Raw genomic sequence first — 18,712 nt, 5'->3', positions numbered from 1 at the left:
ACTTTTAATCAGTTCCTCAGATATGATCCCCTGTAAACCATGTTAACATGGTTGGGCAGTCGTGGTTACATAGCTTTAATCTCAACACTGGGGGGCAGAGGCAGGTGGATTTCTGAGTTTGAGGTCAGCCTGGTTTACATGAAATTTCAAGCTACTCAAGGCTACACAGTGAGAACCTGTCTTCCTTGGAAACATCTTAACAGGTTTTTGATACATAATTTATATGTTCCATTATTCACTCATTTAAAGCATGCAGTTCAATACTCAATGTTATTCATCTATTCTGAGGCGGTGTCTTCCTGCAATCTTGCTTGTCCTGGAGTTCACTATGTAAACCAGGCTGGCCTCAAACTCACAAGAAATTCTCTTGCTTCTGCCTCCCAATTTATTCAATATTTTAAAAAGTTTATTTTCAAGTGTGTGTGTGCATGTGTGAGTGTGCCTGTGCATGTAAGTGCAGGTGCCCCAGGAGGTCAGAAAAGGGCACTGGAGCCCCTGAGCTAGAATACAGGGCCTATATGTCTATTAGTGATCACTTGGGTCCCCTGCAGAAGTAGGACTCACCCACCCTTCATGGCTGAGCTTCAACAGTCAATGTTTTCAATATTCCCGTAATTACGCCATCATCCTCATGTAGTTCCTCTTGTTGCTGTTGTTTGGGAGGAAGGCTCTTCCTACATATCCCAAGTTGACCCAGAATGCACCATGTAGCCCAGACTGCCTTCAAATTCCACCTGCCTCAGCCTCCCAAGTACCTGGATAACAGATACGTTTACCACCCTAGATTTCCTACAATAGATTTAAAGATTTAAAACGTTCCCTCTAAAAGAAATTATCTTTTAAGTCACTCCCTATTTCTGTCCAGCTTCTCTTTTTTACACTAATCAACCACTAATCTACTATCTTTATATATTTCCTTCTCCTACTTTTGTTTTGTGGTGTGTGTGTGTGTGTGTGTGTGTGTGTGCGTGCATGTTAGAGACAGGGTTTCTCTGTGTAGTGCGTGTTGTTGTGGAACTTGCTCTGTAGACCAGGCTGGCCTCAAACTCACAGAGATCTGCCTGCCTGTGCCTCCTGAGTGCTGGGATTAAAGGCGTGCACCACCACCACCTGGCAAGATTTAATTATTAGACTCTTTCCCTTTCTTTCTCTCTCTCTCTCTCTCTCTCTCTCTCTCTCTCTCTCTCTCTCTCTCTCTCTCTTTCTTTCTTTTTTTTTTTTGAAACAAGGTCTCCTGTACCCAAGTCTGGCCTTGAACTCACTGTATAGAGGATGATCTTGAATCTCTAATCCTTCTGCCTCTTACTTCCAAATGCTGGAATTATAGCAGATATGGGCCAGCAGGTCCAGCCCTTTTCCTTTTTAAAGGTTGATTTTATGTATATGTGTGAGTGCCTGCGTGTATGTATACACTTAACATGAATGCCTGGTGAGAGGCTATAAGAAGGCTCTGGATACTTTGGAATTGAACTTATAGGCTGTTGTGAGCCACTATGTTGTCCTGATCCTCTGCTAGAACTGGAAGTACTCTTAACTGCTATGCCATCTCTCCAACTCCTTCCCTCCCTCCCTCCCTGTTTCTGTGTGGCCCTGGTTGTCTCTAACTCAGAGGTGTGCCTGCCTCCACCTCCCCTTGCTGGAATTAGAGGCGTGTGCCTCTAATTCCTGTTTTGTTTTTTTTTTAAATCTCACTCATTCATTCACTCACTAATTCATTCATTAGTTTAACACAGGGTCTCCAATAGCCCAGGATGGCTTGAAACTCACTATACAGCTGGCCAGGAACTCGTGGCAATCCCCCTGCCTCAACCTCTCTAGGGTTAGACTAACAGGTATGAACGAACATGACCGGCTTGGGGGTTTTAAAGCATCCATGGACGGAACCTTATCTTATTAAAACACTAACAAAACCTAGACCACGGAGATGTTTAAATTCTGTCTCCAAACACTCGACAGGCTGAAAGTCTGAACGGCGCGACACCTAGGACCTGCGGCGGTCCCGACGTGCAGCAGGCCGTCCCAGAGTGCCTTGCGGCACGCACAGCGCCGGAGCGCCGTGCGGCGGTTGCGCGACGTGAGGCTTGTCCCTTCCAGCGGCTGCAGCACGAAGCCGAGGCGACATGGAAGTGTAAGCGGCACGTCCACGGGAAACCCGACTCTTCTGGGGACCGTGAGGCGGCTGGCGGCCGGACCTCCGGACCGCGAGCTGGACGGGTGGGCGGAGTGAACGGGCCGGAAGTACCTGGTGCCGGGGCGGCAAGGGAGGGATCCAGCTGGTCTGGCAACCGGCTCCCCTCACACATTCTTTAGGGAAGGGGATGTTGGAGGAATAAATTCTTTCTTTCTTTCTTTCTTTCTTTCTTTCTTTCTCTCTCTCTCTCTCTCTCTCTCTCTCTCTCTCTCTCTCTTCTTTCTTTCTTTCTTTCTTCCTTCGTTTCTCTCTCTCTCCCTCCCTCCCTCCCTCCCTCCCTCCCTCCCTCCCTCCCTCCCTCCTCTCCCTTCTTCTTTACTTTCTTTCTTATTTATTTTTTTCCTGGTTCTGGGCTTGAAACTCAAGACCTTACCCGTACTCCGCAAGTAGTCTATCCCCGAAGTACCTCGCAGTCACATTTACCATTTTGGGCTGCGCGCTTTGCATATGCTAGGGAAACACTCTACTGCTGATCCATATCTCCCCAGCCACCACCATCATCGTTTTGTAATGCTGGAGATGATACCCAGGAGTTCGCGCGTGCTAGGCAAAGGCTTTGCCACCGAACTGCATCCCCAGCCATTCTCTCCGTCGTTATTTTGTGATACTGATAATCAGGGCTGTGAACGTACTAGGCGTACTAGTTTGCTAGTTTCCTTTCTGTTGTGTGATAAACACCATGAGCAAAAGGTGTATCAACTTAGGGATAGAAACGTTTATTGCATTTTTTTTCTAGTTTTTTTTTTTTTTTTTGAGACAGGGTTTCTCTGTGTATCTGACTGTCCTAGAACTCACACTGTAGAACAGGCTGGCCTTGGAACTCACAGGGCAGACTCCAAAGCTACAGAGAAACCCTGTCTTGAAAAATAAAAAAAAAAACAAAAACACAACCCCCCCCCCCCCAAAAAAAAAGACTAGGCAAATTTTTGAGCTATATACCTCCCCAACTCTCCCCAACCATCATCACCATCACCATCATTTTGTGATGTTGGGGATGGTATCCAAGAATCTTGCACATGCTAGGCGGGTACCACTGACTGGCACCTTCCACACATCTATTATTGCTGCTATTATTTGTGGTGCTGGTGATGGAAACTAGGGATACTAAGCAAGCACTTTAACACCGAGCCAAACCCCCATCCTTGTATTGTGGTGTTTGGAATGACAGTGTCCTGAACATTCTAGGCAGTTACTCTTCCACCAGCAAAGCCATCCTAACAGTTTTTTCTCCGTAATTTTTTTTTAAATGATTTGATGTGCAAGTGGAATGATTTGCATCTACTCTAGCTGTGGACTTGATATGTGTACATGGTTGACATACCTAAATTGTGTTATTAAATTCATCTTTATGTTCTGTTTAATTGTTATGTGTGCGACAGTTTGTCAGGCTTTTTTGATACAGAGTCAGACGTAGCCCAGGCTGGCTTTGAACTTGCTATTTTTAGCAGAGGATGATCTTGGAGTTTTGATAGCCTGTCTCCACCTCTCAAGCCACCACATCAGACTAGCCCTTCAGTATCTGAGATGAGGGTCTCTCACTGTGAAGCTCAGGTTGTCTGCTTCAGCTTTCTCCACCTCTGAGTAGCTATGCCAGAAACCCTGGGAATTCTCAGCTCCCTGACATGCCCCTGGATTTCCTCCTTCCTCCTACTGCTTGGAAGTCCTTCTCTTACTCTTCCCTTGCTGGTGTCTAAACGAGGAGCATCTTAGTGCTTCATCTTGAGGCACTTTCTCTGTATACATTCTGTTACTTTATTCATTTATATGATGGTGGTTCCTCAATGTTTATGACCTTTTTTTTCACTAATTTTCTATCTGATTGTTTAAACCAAAATTTAGCTCTTTCCCAGTCATTAGACAGTCTTTTTTCCTGTTTTCCGGTCCCCACCCCCGCTCCACCCCTAAGGTAGGGTCTCTTGTGTCCAAGGTTTAGCCTTGAACTAACTACGGCCTTGACTACTGAACTTATTGGTGTTTGACGTTGTACCCTGTTTATGCTGTGTGCTGGGGATGGGGCTTGGGATTTCACACATACTGGAAGAGCACTCTACTAACTGAGCTACATTCCCAACTCATGGTCCCCCCCCCCCTTTTAAAAGCTTTAATTTTTTTTAAAGATTTATTTATTTATTATGTATGCAGTATTCTCAGTATTCTGTCTGCATGTATGTCTGCAGGCCAGAAGAGGGCACCAGACCTCATTACAGATGGTTGTGAGCCACCATGTGGTTGCTGGGAATTGAACTCAGGACCTTTGGAAGTGCAGGCAGTGCTCTTAACCACTGAACCATCTCTCCAGCCCAGCTTTAAAAATTATTATTATTATTATTTTATTTTATTTTGCCTGGCAGTGGTGGTGAATGACTTTTTACTCCCAGCACTCAGGAGGTAGAGACAGGCGGAGTCCAAGGCCAGTCTGGACTACATAGTGAGTTACAGGACAGCAGAATTACACAGAGAAACCCTGTTTCGAAAAAAAAAGAAAAATCAGTTATGTGCGCATGTGCGTGCAGTGCCCTTGGAGGCCAAAAGAGAGCACCTGATCCTCTAGAGCTGGAGTTACTGTCTACTATCAGCCACCTGATGTGGTGCTGGGATGCAAACTTCCCTGCAAGAGCAGTACAAGCTTTTAACTGCTGAGCCTCTGCAGCCTGCTGTGGCTTTGTCGATGTAGTGTATAGTCAGAGTTGAAAAAATGGACTTGTCTTCTGCAGTGTGTGTGCGTTAGGAGTGCTGTTCTTTTACAGCTAGCAATTTGGAGATTTAGAAAGAGAAGCAAAGGATACGCAACAGCCCAGCAGTGGGCTTAGGAAGAGTGTGCTTGTTGACTGGCTAGGAAGTGCAAGGTACAGGTTAGTGTTCACTGACTTTGAAGCTTTCAGTTTTCCTGTATCAAAGTTTAGTTTTCTCAGAACATGAAATGATGACATGTTTTAAGCATAGAAGAGTTTAGCAACTTTGTTCGTCATTTCGTTCGTAAGTTAAGTGTGTGGCAATTAATAGACACGGCTCACTTTGTTTGTTCTGTTTTTGGGTGTTTATGTGTGCTTTTAAGGAAAGTGTCAACAGATCATTTTGTTCTGTTTATTCAGACTTCTGTTTTCCAAAGTGGTTGTTTGTTTTCATTAAGTTGACTCAGCACATTAAGCACACTTTACAGGTTAAATTTCAAATAGTAAGACAGCTTCAGTCCAGTAATGAATCACTTACGGGACACTAAGTAACTACCTACCTATAGCATAGATTCCATAGTCTTTAAAGTTCACTTAGGCCCAGGTTTTAATCCTAGCATTTAAGATCAGCAGCAGGAGGATCACAAGGTTAAGGGCAGGCCCATAGCAGTCCCAGGTCAGTCTGTTACACAGTAGAGCCTCTCTTAAAAATAAAGTAAAACCACAAACTCTGAGCTGAGGAGATCTAGCTTCCACCTTCCGAATGCTGAGGTTACAGTTGTGAGTTCCAGTACCCAGTTTTAAAAGAAACAAACGGCCTGGAGAGATGGCTCAGCAGTTATGAGCACCGGCTGCTCTTGCAGAGGACCCAGGTTCAATTCCCAGCACCCACAAGGCAGCTCACAACTGCCTGTTAAGTCCAGTTTCATTGGATGTAAAACCTTCACACAGACATACATGAAAGGAAAACATGAATGTAATGAAATAAAAATAAATAAATGTATATATAAAAGAGTTTATTTAAAAGTAAACCAACCAAAGTTCTCACCCTATAGCCTGGACTGCCTTTGAATTTCTGATCCTCCTTCCTTAACCTGGCAGGTGCTGGTTTACACTGGGTGCCACTGCATCTAGCTCCTTTGTTAACATATTACATCTTAATTATTTATGAGTATATGTATGTCTTGGTGTACATGTGGGGGTCAAGACAACCTGTGGGAGTCAGTTCTTTTTTTCCACTCTGTGGGTACCTGGGATTGAGCTCAGGTCATCAGGCTTGGTGGCGGGTGCCTTACCTACTAAGGCATCTCACTGGGGCCTTACTTGTTAAAAACTTTTTAAAAATTGAGTTCTGTTTATTTATGTATTGGGATACACATGCTCCAGCACACATGTGGAAGTCAGAGGACCACTTGTGGGAGTTAGTTCTTTTTTCCACCATATGGGATCAAATTCAGGCTGTCAGGCTTGGCAGCAGTGCCTTTACTCCCTGAGCCGTCCTGCCGGCCCACTTTTTAAAGTTTCCGTGTGGATATTTGCCTTATGGTTTGTCCAAGCGTTCTCTCCATACACACATCTATGTACACATTGTACTGAACCATTTGAGAGTTACAGACATCATGTCATTATTTTACACCTTTAAAAAATAGTTTTTAACCTGGGTAATGGTGTCACATGCCGTTCCTCCCAGCACACAGGAGGCAGAGGCAGGTTGATCTCTCTGAATTTGAGGCCAGCCTGCTCTAAAGAGCTTGTTCCGGGCCAGTCAGGGCTACACAGAGAAAACTGTCTTGAAAACCAAAAACCGACCAACCAAGCAGACAAAAAAGAACTTCCCTTGGGGCTGGAGAGATGGCTGCATGGTTAAGAGCATTTGCTGCCCTTGTAGAGGACCTGAGTTCTATTTCCAGCATCCGCATCAGATGACATACAGCTGCCTATAACTTCAGCTTCAGGGGATCTCATGCCCTATTCTGGCCTTGGAAGGCACCTGAACACATGTGCGCACACACACACGCATACACATAAATAAATAATACGTCTTATAAAAAGAAATTTCAAGATATTCAGCTCATGTACAGCTCATGGCAAAAGGTGTATACCCATTGACCAAAGATTTGGTCCTGGGGATTGCATTCTAAGCACATGCTCTACCATTCAACTGTATCCCACTCTCTCGTTGGCTTTCTATTGGATGAAATTATGCCTAGAATATATTGGCACTTAATCTGAATATTTATCTGAGTAGCTGGGTCTTAAAAGAAAATCAGCCAGATCTGGTGGTACACAGCGACATTCTTTTTTTCTAATTATTATATCTACAGTATTCTGTCTGCATGCATGCCTATAGGCCAGAAGAAGGTACCAGGTCTCATTATGGATGGTTGTGAGCCACCATATGGTTGCTGGGAATTGAACTCAGGACCTCTGGAAGAGCAGCCTGTGCTCTTAACCTCGGAGCTATCTCGCCAGCCCCACAACTACATTCTTAGCACTCAGATGCCTGCCTGAGGCAGGGGAATCATGAGTATAAAGGCCATAGTGAGATACTGTCGTTGCCCCCCCCCCCCGCAAAAAAGCAAAACGAAACAAAAAAATAGAAAGAAATGGAAACTAGCCGGACAGTGGCGGCGCACGCCTTTCTTCCCAGCTCTCGGGAGGCAGAGACAGGTAGATCTCTGTGAGTTCGAGGCCAGCCTGGTCTACAAAGTGAGTTCCAGGAATTAATTGGTTTCTGCCAGCCAGAGTCTGCAAGATGCAATGTCTGCCTTGTTCACCTGGTCCTCAGGCGGACTTAATGTCCCTGAGGGACTGCATAGGTTGGTGGTGGAGTTCTTGCTTAACCTGTGCCAGACCCCCAGCTTGACCCAGCTCTCCATTTTTTCAAACTGTATGTGAAAGCGAATTCCCAGTTCTCTTCCCCATCTCTCTCTCTTGCTAGAAAAGGCAGGTGACGTTTGTTGGTTCTTACATCTCTGTTTCCTAGAGAGTGTTGGTGTGTGTTTGTGTGTGAGTGTTTGAGACAGGGTCTCCCCATGTAGCCAATGTCACCCTCTTTCCCCATCCATCAGCGTGCTGTGCTTACAAGTATTCACCATTTTGCCCCTGATTTTGTGTGTACAATATTGACTCGAGTAGTTGGGCAATGACTTGGAATTTCTCAGTGCATGACCACAGAGTGGTTTGTGATTTGGAAATAACATATACCAGTGACGGTGGGAATGGATCCATTGGCCTTGCAGTGATAGATCACAGGCGCAGTGTTCCTCTGAGAGCAAGGGGACTGTAATTCAATTTTAGCCGATAGGAAGCCCTGTGGGCTGATTTCCTGATTAAGTAGACATGATTTGATTTGTCTGTTTAGTTTTTTAAAAGACAGGCTCTCATTTAACTCAGTTTGGCCTAAAACTCCCTGTATAGCCGAGGATGACATTGGATTTCTAATACTTTTGCCTCTGATTACAGGCCACCATGCCTGGTGTATTTGGTGCTAGATATGGAACCAAAGCCCTTGTCCTTGCTAGGCAAGCATTCTGCCAGCTGAGCCCTGCACTATTTTTCTTGTGTTAGATTCTTTCTAAATATAATACTCTGCCTTGGGTTCAGTGTCCTTGGGATGAAGCAGATTTGTGCAATTGTAGCGTTTGCTGAATTACCAGGAGCATTTGACCAGGCGCTGCTCACCAATTTGATTTCTGTGCTGACATCACTGTGCTGTTGCCTTGTTGACCCGTGTTAGCTGTGGAAGAGCTCCGCTGTAATTGTTGACTGGGGAAAGCAGCTATCTCTCACGCCATGGTTTTGAAATTCTGCGCTGTCATTTTCACCATGCAGGTCCACTCCCGGCAACAGACTGCACAGTGGTTATGTTGCCCGTGTGTCCGCTCCAGACTGCTCTACCTGGGTTTTTAGATTCTGTTCTAGTTTCCCTTCACCTAGTCCACTCTCATTTTTCATAGTCATGATTATTTTCCAGTTCATGGAACTTCTTACTGTGTGGAGAGTTACTTTACTCTCTGAGCCTCAGCTTTGTCATCTGAAAGTTGGAATCGTATTGATAGGCCCCTGCACTGGAGGACTTTAGTGAGAGTTGACATAATATTTTTTTAAAATTTATTTTATGCTCATAGGCGTTTTGTCTACATGTATGTCTGTATACCATGTGCATGCCTGGTGCCTTTGGAGGTCAGAAGAAGGCTAATGCCCTCATGGTTGGAGTTACAAATGATTGAACCACCATGTGGATGTCATGAATCAAGCCCAGGTCTTCTGAAAGAGCAGCTAGCTAGTACTCCTAACCATTGAGTCATCTCTTCAGTCTGAAATCTTTTTTTAAATAATGGCCTCCATTCGTGGAGGTCGTAATCTTCAAATCTGCCATCTTCATGAAACTGAAAATCTTCATGAAGTAAAACATTTGATAGCACAGATGAAAGTAATGATAATCACATTTTGTAAGCGCTTGCAGTGTTCTATTTACCCACATCTTTACGTTTAGTCCTGTATATAATCTTACAGAGGTGTGTAACATTTAATCCTGTATATAATCTTACAAAAGTGTGTAACATTTAATCCTGTATATAATCTTACAAAAGTGTATAACATTTAATCCTGTATATAATCTTACAAAAGTGTATAACATTTAATCCTGTATATAATCTTACAGAGGTGTATAGTATAATTTCCATGTTGTAAATGTGAAGATTTAATTATAGAGATGAAATCACTTTAGAAAATACACACAGCCAATGACAGACATCATGGGGTTTAGAATCAGGTTACACTTCAATTTAATATATATAATTTATATTTATGTATGTCTGCTTGCTTGTCTGTGCACCATGTGAGTACACGAGCCCTTGGAACCTGGAGGAGGTATTGGAACAAGTTACAGGCAGTTGTGAGCGTCTGATGTAAGTGCTAGAAACTGGACTATACAGGAGCAGGAAGAGCTCCTAACCACTGAGCCATCTCTCCAGCCACCATGCTACACTAGATTGTTCCCATATTTTGTTTTAGCTAGGGTAAGCTTGGGGAGAAATTGGCCCAATAAAATCTACATCTTAACTTGGCAGAGAGGAAATCAGAACCAAAATATGTCTGGTTTCAAAACTGTGTCTTTAATTGTCATAGTATCTGACTCTGGGCTGCTTAAAGCAGTGTGTCCTATGCTGTCCCGGTGTGGGGTGGGCCAGTTATGATCTGAGTCATTACTGATGTGATAGTGTGGAGTGGATCAGTTGTCATCTTGTGCCGTAGCCGTGTTCATACAGGAGCGGTAACAGCTTGCTTAATCAGTTGTTATGCAGGGGAAAAACCAGGCTTTTAGCAACTAAATATATGACGTCTCTGTGACTTTCATGGGATTCTTGACCCTTGCTGGGGTTTCTAGTGGCAGTATTCGTGTTAAAGTACATAGGCCATTTCTGTCAGCGTGGCCGGACTCAGGTTGTCCAAGAATGAGAGAAGGATGTTCGCCAAGGACAAATCAACACCTTGTTTCTTCAGTCATTTATAATGCTCTTGCTGCCTACAGACCTTCTATATTTGGGTTCTTTTGAGGGTTACCTTCCATGTTCTTGTACCTAACTTTCTGTCCACATAGGTTTGGAATAATGTGGTATCTTAGTCATCCATGGGGAAATGGGCACATGATATGCTCTGTCTATAAAAAGGAAAGCCTTGGGGCTGGAGAGATAGCTCAGTGGTTAAGAATGCTTGCTACATAATGAGAACCAGAGTTTAGATCTCAACACCCATGTGACAAGTCTAGGTATTCTGCAAACATCTGTAATTCCAGCTTTGAGGGGGTTAGTGTCTTCTGTGCACACAGGCATGCAAATCTACACACCCATGTAGAATATACATAGCTCTCGTAGGCGCGTGCGCACACACACACACACACACACGCACACACACACACACACACACACTCCACGTAAATAAAATAAATTTTAAAAGGAAAGGAAAGGAAAGTTGTTTCTACCCAAAATTGCTGATGCAGGACTAGCTAACCCAGGCAGGACTTAAGGCATTTCTAGTGTTAGATTGTTCTCGATTCCTGAACTAGCTAGCTGGATCTCAACTAAAGGGATTATTTTCTAGACACTTGAGACCGGATTGACGATGCTCACTGTTCCTTTGCAGGAAGAACGCGAGCGCGGCACTGCTCAGTAACTACGAGGTAAGGGCTCGCACAGGGGCTGTTGTATTTTCTTCTTTTGGTTTTGTCTTTGCTTGTGAAGATGTTGGGTTAGTTTTCCTTTTGGTTTTCCCGATACAGGGTTTCTCTGTGTAGTTTTGGTGCCTGTCCTGAACTAGCTCTTGTAGACTAGGTTGACCTCAAATTCGCAGAGATCCGCCTGCCTCAGCCTCCCGAATGCTGGGATTAAGGGCGTGCACAGCCACTGCCCAGCTTAAAGAAAGATTAGTTTTCTTTAGAAATAACAACTCATTTGAAGTTTCCACTTTAACACAAAGTAGGTGGCCCCCAGTGGATCTTGGAATGGTCTGAGTTTTGTGAATTATGCATGGTTCCTTAGGGAAGCGGGGAGGCTCTGGTTCATGAGTGCCCTTCTGTAAATCGCAGGGTCTGTCACTAGACTAGACAGGAGGAGGAGCTGCTGCTGTAGAGCCTTTAGTCCCAGCACTCGGGAGGCAGAGGCAGGTGGATCTCTGCGAGTTCCAGGTCAGTCTGTCTACAAGAGCTAGTTCCAGGACAGGCTCCAATGCTACAGAGAAACAAAAGAAAAAGAAAAAGAAAAAAAAAATCTTAGTTTCATTTGGATCTTCAAAGGGCCTCAGAGATGTTGATACCCTCATTTTGAGACTAAGTGTTGACTTGACTCACTATTTTGTAATTTAGTAAGAGTGAGCAGCTTTATAATTTAGGGCTGATGGAGAAAAAGAGGAAAGAAGTTGGTGAGAAGGGAGATCCTAGTATTTTTACTGCCTTCTGCTTTGCCGGGGTCTAGTTTGGTGCTGCAAAGCCATCTGATGGGGCAGCTCCAGGTGCAGAAGAGCCTGCGTATAGATTCACTATCAGGGTCCATGTCACGGTGAAACTCAAAGTCTCCATTCTGGGCTGTGTGTGTGTAGAATCAACTCAGTCTGCCATATTGCTTACTAAAGACCCGCCTAAATGTTTGTGGCTTAGCCTCAGGAAGGAACTGTTCGTTGATTTTAGGAACTACTTTGTACTGATTGGCCTTTGCTCAGTATTTGGGTGTTTGTTTCTTTGGGGAAACATTATGTTCATTGAATCTCACGCTACCGGTTTTCGAAGGTGGTAGGGTTGGGGGACTATTGGAGGTGGGTGTTACACACCTGTCTAGTAATGATCTGTGAGCTTGTATTTTCCTCAGATCTCTGGTAGAATCTCAGAAACAGGAGTAAAGTCCCCGTCACCTCCAGCCCAGCTTGATGCGTCTGTGTTTTTCCTTTGGGGGAAAGTTTTCTTCCAAGAATCATAGTGTTTCTCCTTTGTTTTTCTCAGCATGCTGGGGACCCAGGGGTTTTGTCATATTAGGCAATGGTTTGCCACAGCAATGTTCTCAGCTCTTTTTTTCTTTTGTTGCTGTGTTTTATCATTTGTCTCTTGCTCTTTCTGTTATAGAAAGAAATTATTGTCCTAGACTTGTATGTTAAGCAGAGCCCCCTTAAAATATTTAGGAAAATCTACTTTCAAATAGTTATAATAGCTTGAGATAAGAAGGAATTAGTGATGCATGTTTTTAATTTTTAAATCAGATCTTACTTATTTGTGTGATATGTATCTGCATGGACATGGAGAACAGAGGACTTGTGGAAGTTGCTTTCTCCTTCTGCTGTGTGGGTCTAGAGACTGAACTCAGGTTGCCGTGTTTGGCAGCAAGTACCTTTACCAGCTGAGCCATCTCTCTGGCCTGTGATAGATGTTTTTGTTTGTTTGTTTTGTTTTTCGAGAGCTGTGGCTTTGGAGCCTGTCCTGGAACTAGCTCTATAGACCAGGCTAGCCTTGAACTCACAGAGATCCACCTGCTTCTGCCTCCCAAGTGCTGGGATTAAAGGCATGCACCACCACTGCTTGGCTATACATGTTTTAAAGTAGTAGTTCACAGTTATTATTTTAAGGATTTTATTTTTAATTTCTAACATGTATGTATTTGTGTATGGGTATGTACATGTAAATATTGTGCCCCTAGAGGCCAGGCTAGGCCATCCCCTCGACCTGGAGTTACAGGTAATTGTGAGCTAGCTGATGGTCCTCTGCAAGAATAGCAAGTGCTCTTAGTCACTGAGCTTTCTCTACAGTATTTTAAATAAATGGATGCTTTGTAGGGTGGTGGTGATGCACACCTTTGATCCCGGCACTCGGGAGGTAGAGGCCAGTCTGGTCTACAGAGCAAGTTCCAGGACAAGCTCCAAAGCTACACAAAAACCCTGTCTCGAAAGACAGACAGACAGACAGACAGATAGATAGATAGATAGATAGATAGATAGATAGATAGATAGATAGAGGTAGGTGGATAGATAGATAGATAGATAGATAGATAGATAGATAGATAGATAGATAGATAGATAAGTAGATAAGGGAGGCCTTGAATTGGTTTGGCTAAGAGGGCATCTGAAAGATGCTGCACAATTCTAGGATGAAATACTTGATCTAGATCAACTCATGGAAAGCAGGTTTGTGGGAAGAAAGTGCATAACTTGACTGTCTTTTAGAACCTTGGAGGAAACACATCTCAGCTTCACTGACAAATGTCTTTTGTGTCTCTTCCTAGGTGTACCAGCTGCTAACAGATCTCAAGGAGCAGCGGAAGGAGAGTGGGAAGAACAAACACAGTGCCGGGCAGCAGAACTTGAACGCCATCACCTACGAGGTGAGTGAGGGTGGGAGCAATGGGGATACCTGCCAGTAGATGAGACAGAGTAAAATGCCTTGACTTGTAGACACTAAGTGCGTATTTGGGTCCCCACCCGAATGACCCTCAGATGCTCCCAGCCAGATGCCTGGATGAGAGTTGTGGGTAGGTGGGAAGCTCTTAGAGTGCTAGTGCTGGGTCTCTTTCCTTGGAGGTGACAGCAGCTGGCCTATGGGAGACTCCGCGGGTGGCGCCCTCCAGTGCTATAACCTCATGCAGGCTTTTGATAGTGCGACTTCCTGTTCCAGTTCTTGGGTAGGCCTAGGAAGTCAGGCAGCAGTTGACATGGTAGCGTCCCAGCAGCCCTTGTAGTACCAGTATTATACTTTGTAGGCCTGGGGTGCCTGACAGCTTTGGTCTTAAGCACTTGATGGCTCTCTGGAACTCTTCCGTCTGTCTGTTCTGAGATAGGATCGCAGGCTTCTTATGTAGCCCAGGATGATTTTGAACTCCTGATCCTCCTGCTTCTACTTCCCAGGTGCAGGGATTACACAGGCAAATGCTGCCATATCCCTGGTTGTTCCCTGACTCTTTACAGCCTTGTGCCCTTCAGCCTCAGGCCTCACCCACTCTCCACTCACCGTCCCTCCTGGTCCTTCCCTGGCTGCTCTGGGAGGCTGCTGCCAGCCTTGAAGCTCTGTGTCGTCTTCAGCTGTCAGAGCAGCCTGCCCGCGCCACCTTTGTGGTTGGCTGCTGAGCCGCTGAGCTCTGCCTCTGCTGCTGTGCTAGGCACGGGACAGGAAAAAACGCTGACAAATAGAGAAACCAGCTGAGAGAAGTATTTTACTGGGCATGTGGCGATGTCAGGGAAGGGCTGCAACACGGAGGGCGAGGGTGTCTTCTGTAGCTCTCTCACCAGTGAACTGGCCCCTCCTTAGATAGTCACAGAAGGGTGTGTCAGTCAGAGGAGGATGTCAGATACTTGGAACTGGAGTTATAGATAGTTGTGAGCCACAATGTGGATGCTAGGAATTGAACCTGAGTCCTCTGCAAGAGCAGTGTGTGCTCTTAACCACTGAGCCATCTCTCCGGCTCCTTATTCAAATTCCTGTGTCCTGGGGCTTCAAATGGCTCAGTGTTTTGAGCGCATAATGCTCTTATAGAGAGGGTCCATGTTGATTTCCCCAACACTCATGCTGAGTGACTTAACTGCTTGGAACTCTGGTTTTAGGAGGTTCTGAAGCCTCTTGCTTCCACAGATATCTGTATTCAAGGGCACATACCCACATAGAGTCACATAATTAAAAATAAAACTAGATCTTTAAAAAAAACCCTCGAAATTTTTATATCTTATGTTTGGCTTTATTTTGTGTATTTATTTTTTAGACATTAAAATACATATCAAAAACACCATGCAGGAACCAGAGTCCTGCAATTGTTCAAGAATTCCTCACAGCAATGAAAAGCCACAAGCTGACCAAGTAAGTTATCCTCAGAAGGCAACAGGTAACACAAAATGCAATGAGAATGATGTCTTTTCTAGTTTCTTACAACAGCTGCATCTTCATTCAGTTGCACTTTGGTCTCATAATTGCACATAGTACTATTTTTTGTTGTTGTTGAGTTTTTGTTTGGTTAGTTTTTTGCTTCTTGCTTTTCTTCCGTTTTTTTCTCTGTGTCCCTGGCTCCCCTGGAACTCGCTCTGTAGACCAGGCTGGCCACAGGCCCAGAGATTCAGAGATGTCTCTGCCTCCTGATGCTGGGATTAAGGGCGTACACAGTACTGTTTTAAGGTGGGATCATGGTATTGCGAGGAAAGACAACTGAAAATTAGACACATGGCCTTGTAGAACCACTGCGTCCTTATCTCAGAGTCTTTCCTTAGTGTTCATGAAGCTCTTTACCGCCTGTCATTACAGCCAAATGAGACTGAAAGTAGGATTCAGAACTAACAGTGCTGAGTTGAGAGTGTAGCTCAGTGCTCATCGTTAGCTAGCGTGCTAGAATGTGTGAGGGTTTCACCCCCAGACCTATTTTAGGTTTGGGGTTGCAGGGAGGGAGAAGGAAGGCAGGCAAAAATGAAAAAACAAAACAAACAAAAAAAGACAATGGAAGTTCTTTTTATAAGGAAGTTTTTTTTTTATAAGTTACCTGGCATTGTGTTTGCTTGAGGTAGAAGTGGCTTGACTGTAGTCTGCCTGCACCTCAGATGCCTCCCGGCAGCTTTTCTTGGCCTTTAATATATATGTGAGTTCAGTTTACAAAAGCTAAAAACACAGGTTAAGGGTTTACATTAGGAGAGAACCAGTCCATGTCTTTTAGGATTAGTGTTGATGTTGATAACTTCCAAAAGCTGGTTCGTAAACTTTTGTTTGTTTGTTTTTTTTGGTTTTGTTTTGTTTTTTGGGTTTTTGTTTGGTTGTTTTTTGTTTTTGTTTTTGTTTTTTGGTGTTTGTTGATACTAGCGTTCAACCCAGGCCTTGGCACATGCTAGGTGTGTATTGTTGAACACTGATCCAGCCCTCCAGTCACTTTTGTTACATTGTTCGGGATGATGATTGCTACACTTCTCCACCTCTGTTCTTTCAGTGAACACTGGAGACAAACCTCTTTTAAACTGTGTGTGTATGTAGTTGTGCTTGGAGGCCAGATGAAGATGTCAGATCCTTTGGAGCTGGAGTTACAGAAGTTTGTGAGCTTCCTAATGTGGGTGCTAAGATCTAAAGTCTGGACTCTGGTAGGGCAGCCATCTCTCCAGTTCCCCTTCCACTGTCTGCACACGGTTATGAATGATTTTTTTGCTAGACCTGCTGTTTGTCCATTCAGTTCAGCGCTGTTTCCTTTTCTTCGTGTTATAATAATAGCTGACACCTTTGATATTCTAAGATCTGAGTTAGCATGAGTTTACTATCTCTTCTTTTCCTTTGAAAATAAGTCATATTTTCCTGATTGAAATAACTGTGAATTGTATTCTGGGTCTTTTGACTGTTATATTCAGATAGTTTAGAGGGGCAATTCTGTTGTTACAAGCCTCTGTTAATGCTGCCCCTTTGTTATGTAGTGTGTAGTCAAGCTTACTGAGGTTTTTCATTGTCATCAATGGGAATTGGTCTTAAAGGCATGATAATTGCTCTCTAAATTCTTTAAATTGTATTTATTTATTTGCTTTTTTTGGTTTTTGTATTTTGAGACATGGTTTCTTTCAGTGGCCTTGGAACTCACAGAGATCATCCTGCCTCTGCCAATTGAGTGCTGGGGTTAAAGGTGTCACCACCACCCAGTAAAATGTCTTATTGGATTTATTATGTGTATTAATGTTTTGCCCACATGCATGTATGTATGTGCATCACATGTGTGCCTGTTGGATCCCATGGAACTGGAGTTACAGTGTGTTGGAGCCACCATGTGGATGCTAGGAATCAAACCAGGGTCCTCTGTAAGAGCAGCCAGTTCTCGTACCTGCTGAACCATCTCTCCAGCCCCTTAAACTTATTTTTAATTGTGTGTGTGTGTCTGCATGTCTGCGTGTCTGCATGTCTGCATGTGGATAAGTTCAGGTGAGTGCAGATGCCTGAGGCTGGCAGAAGCTTGGGATCCTCTGTAGCTGGAGTTATAGATGGTTGTGAGATGCCTGACGTGAGTAATGGGAACTGAACCCATGTCCTCTGCAAGAGCAGTGCATTCTCTTAACCTCTGAGCCATCCCGCCAGCCCCATGTGACAGGAATCTTAATGATTGATTTTTCAAGTCCTTTTCCAAGCGTTTGTCTATCTGGATGTAGTCCCTGTATCTTTTCCATGGTGGAGAACTTGCTTAACATGGCTAAGGTTCTGGATCCTGTCACCAGTGTCACCGAAAGAAAGAAAAGAAAAGGAGAGGAAGAGTTGGAGAAAGGGAGGAAGAGAGGGAGAAAGAAATCTATAAAGTAGGAATCGCTTTGGAAATTGTTTCAGAATTGGTTGAATACACATTAACTTAAAGCCCACTTCAGTAGAGAATTAACTGGCTCCCCTTTCCAATTTGTGGTCTTCAAACTAATCATTTATAAAGCCTTTTACATCTTTACCTCTTGGTTTTATGACTGCCTGGGCAAAAGCTTCCGACAGTGCTGCACAATGGCCAGTAGAGGGGGCCAGCAAGCTTCTTGCACTGTGACTGACTTCTGCCTCTTTGCCTGCATGACTGGTGAAGGGGCGACTTGTCAAATAAGACGGTGGCCAGCCTTGCTAACCAGGAATCACGCTAAAACTATGTTTAATATGTCCTTTCAATCTCATATTTGATCTTGAAGTCACCTTCTTTCTGTTTTGCTTGGGGATCCATTCATTACTTTGCTAAGATATCTTTACTGGAGTCCTTGAGTATAGGCTAGGAGTTATGTTTGTTTGACTTCGTAGATTTCATCAACAAAATAATACAGTTGGAATTCAACTTCAAGTTACTAACACCATGAGCTATGTAATTTTTTTTTGTTTAGTGTGTTACCCCAATCTCCACCAAAATTGGTTTTTTACTATTTTGGATTTGGCCTGATCTCTTTATTTCTCGGTGCCTAACTAGCAGCCCCTGCTGCTATCCTGAGATCACCCTCTAAGGCACACAGCTGCGGAGAGGCCAGCTCAGTTAGGTCTGTAGGAATTGTGCCCGTCTTCTCTCCTGCACACACATGACTGCAGGGCTTTGACGTGGACCGCAGACCAGCAGAGCTCAAGTGTTGACGATGGATTCTCAGGTTTCCCTGGGGGTCTTACCCAGTCTGCTCTCAGGACATCAACCCCTGCCTCCTGTGTCCTCGGAATCGCCACAAGCTTCTGCTCGAAGCCGAGGCTTCCCTAGCCCTTCCTTCAGCTCACCCTTCAGACTGCATTTGTATCGTGCCTGCTCTGTCTCTCTTGGTGCTGTGATGGGGGGGACACAGTGGAGAGGCGCACAAGTGTCGGTTTTAGGGTACTATTTTGATTATAAGAGGTGATGATGAGATAAAGGAAGTCTCCAGATTTGGG

At 44.2% G+C, this 18,712-nt stretch overlaps 1 protein-coding gene across 3 annotated transcripts in view; it reads left to right on the top strand.

Annotated features, from left to right (window-relative positions):
* Window positions 1-2,037: 2,037 nt before the first annotated feature.
* The window catches only part of Crcp (CGRP receptor component), a 50,777-nt gene continuing 34,102 nt past the window's right edge, over window positions 2,038-18,712 (top strand). For 2 of the 3 annotated variants that reach the window (XR_014999087.2, XM_048433746.3), the window contains exons 1-4: window positions 2,038-2,128; window positions 11,011-11,047; window positions 13,629-13,727; window positions 15,096-15,190. Coding sequence is in view for 2 of the 3 variants with exons in the window: in XM_048433746.3 (XP_048289703.1) it covers window positions 2,121-2,128; window positions 11,011-11,047; window positions 13,629-13,727; window positions 15,096-15,190 (239 nt within the window). In the remaining variant the exon portion in view is untranslated. The remainder of the gene's footprint in view (window positions 2,129-11,010; window positions 11,048-13,628; window positions 13,728-15,095; window positions 15,191-18,712) is intronic. The other variant, XM_085681877.2, reaches the window with a different exon arrangement.

This window comes from Myodes glareolus, chromosome 2 (assembly GCF_982192425.1).
Source record: "Myodes glareolus chromosome 2, mMyoGla1.1, whole genome shotgun sequence".
Classification (NCBI taxonomy): domain Eukaryota; kingdom Metazoa; phylum Chordata; class Mammalia; order Rodentia; family Cricetidae; genus Myodes; species Myodes glareolus.
Note: the sequence above shows the minus strand (reverse complement) of the source record. Positions and strands in the feature narration are given on the sequence as shown.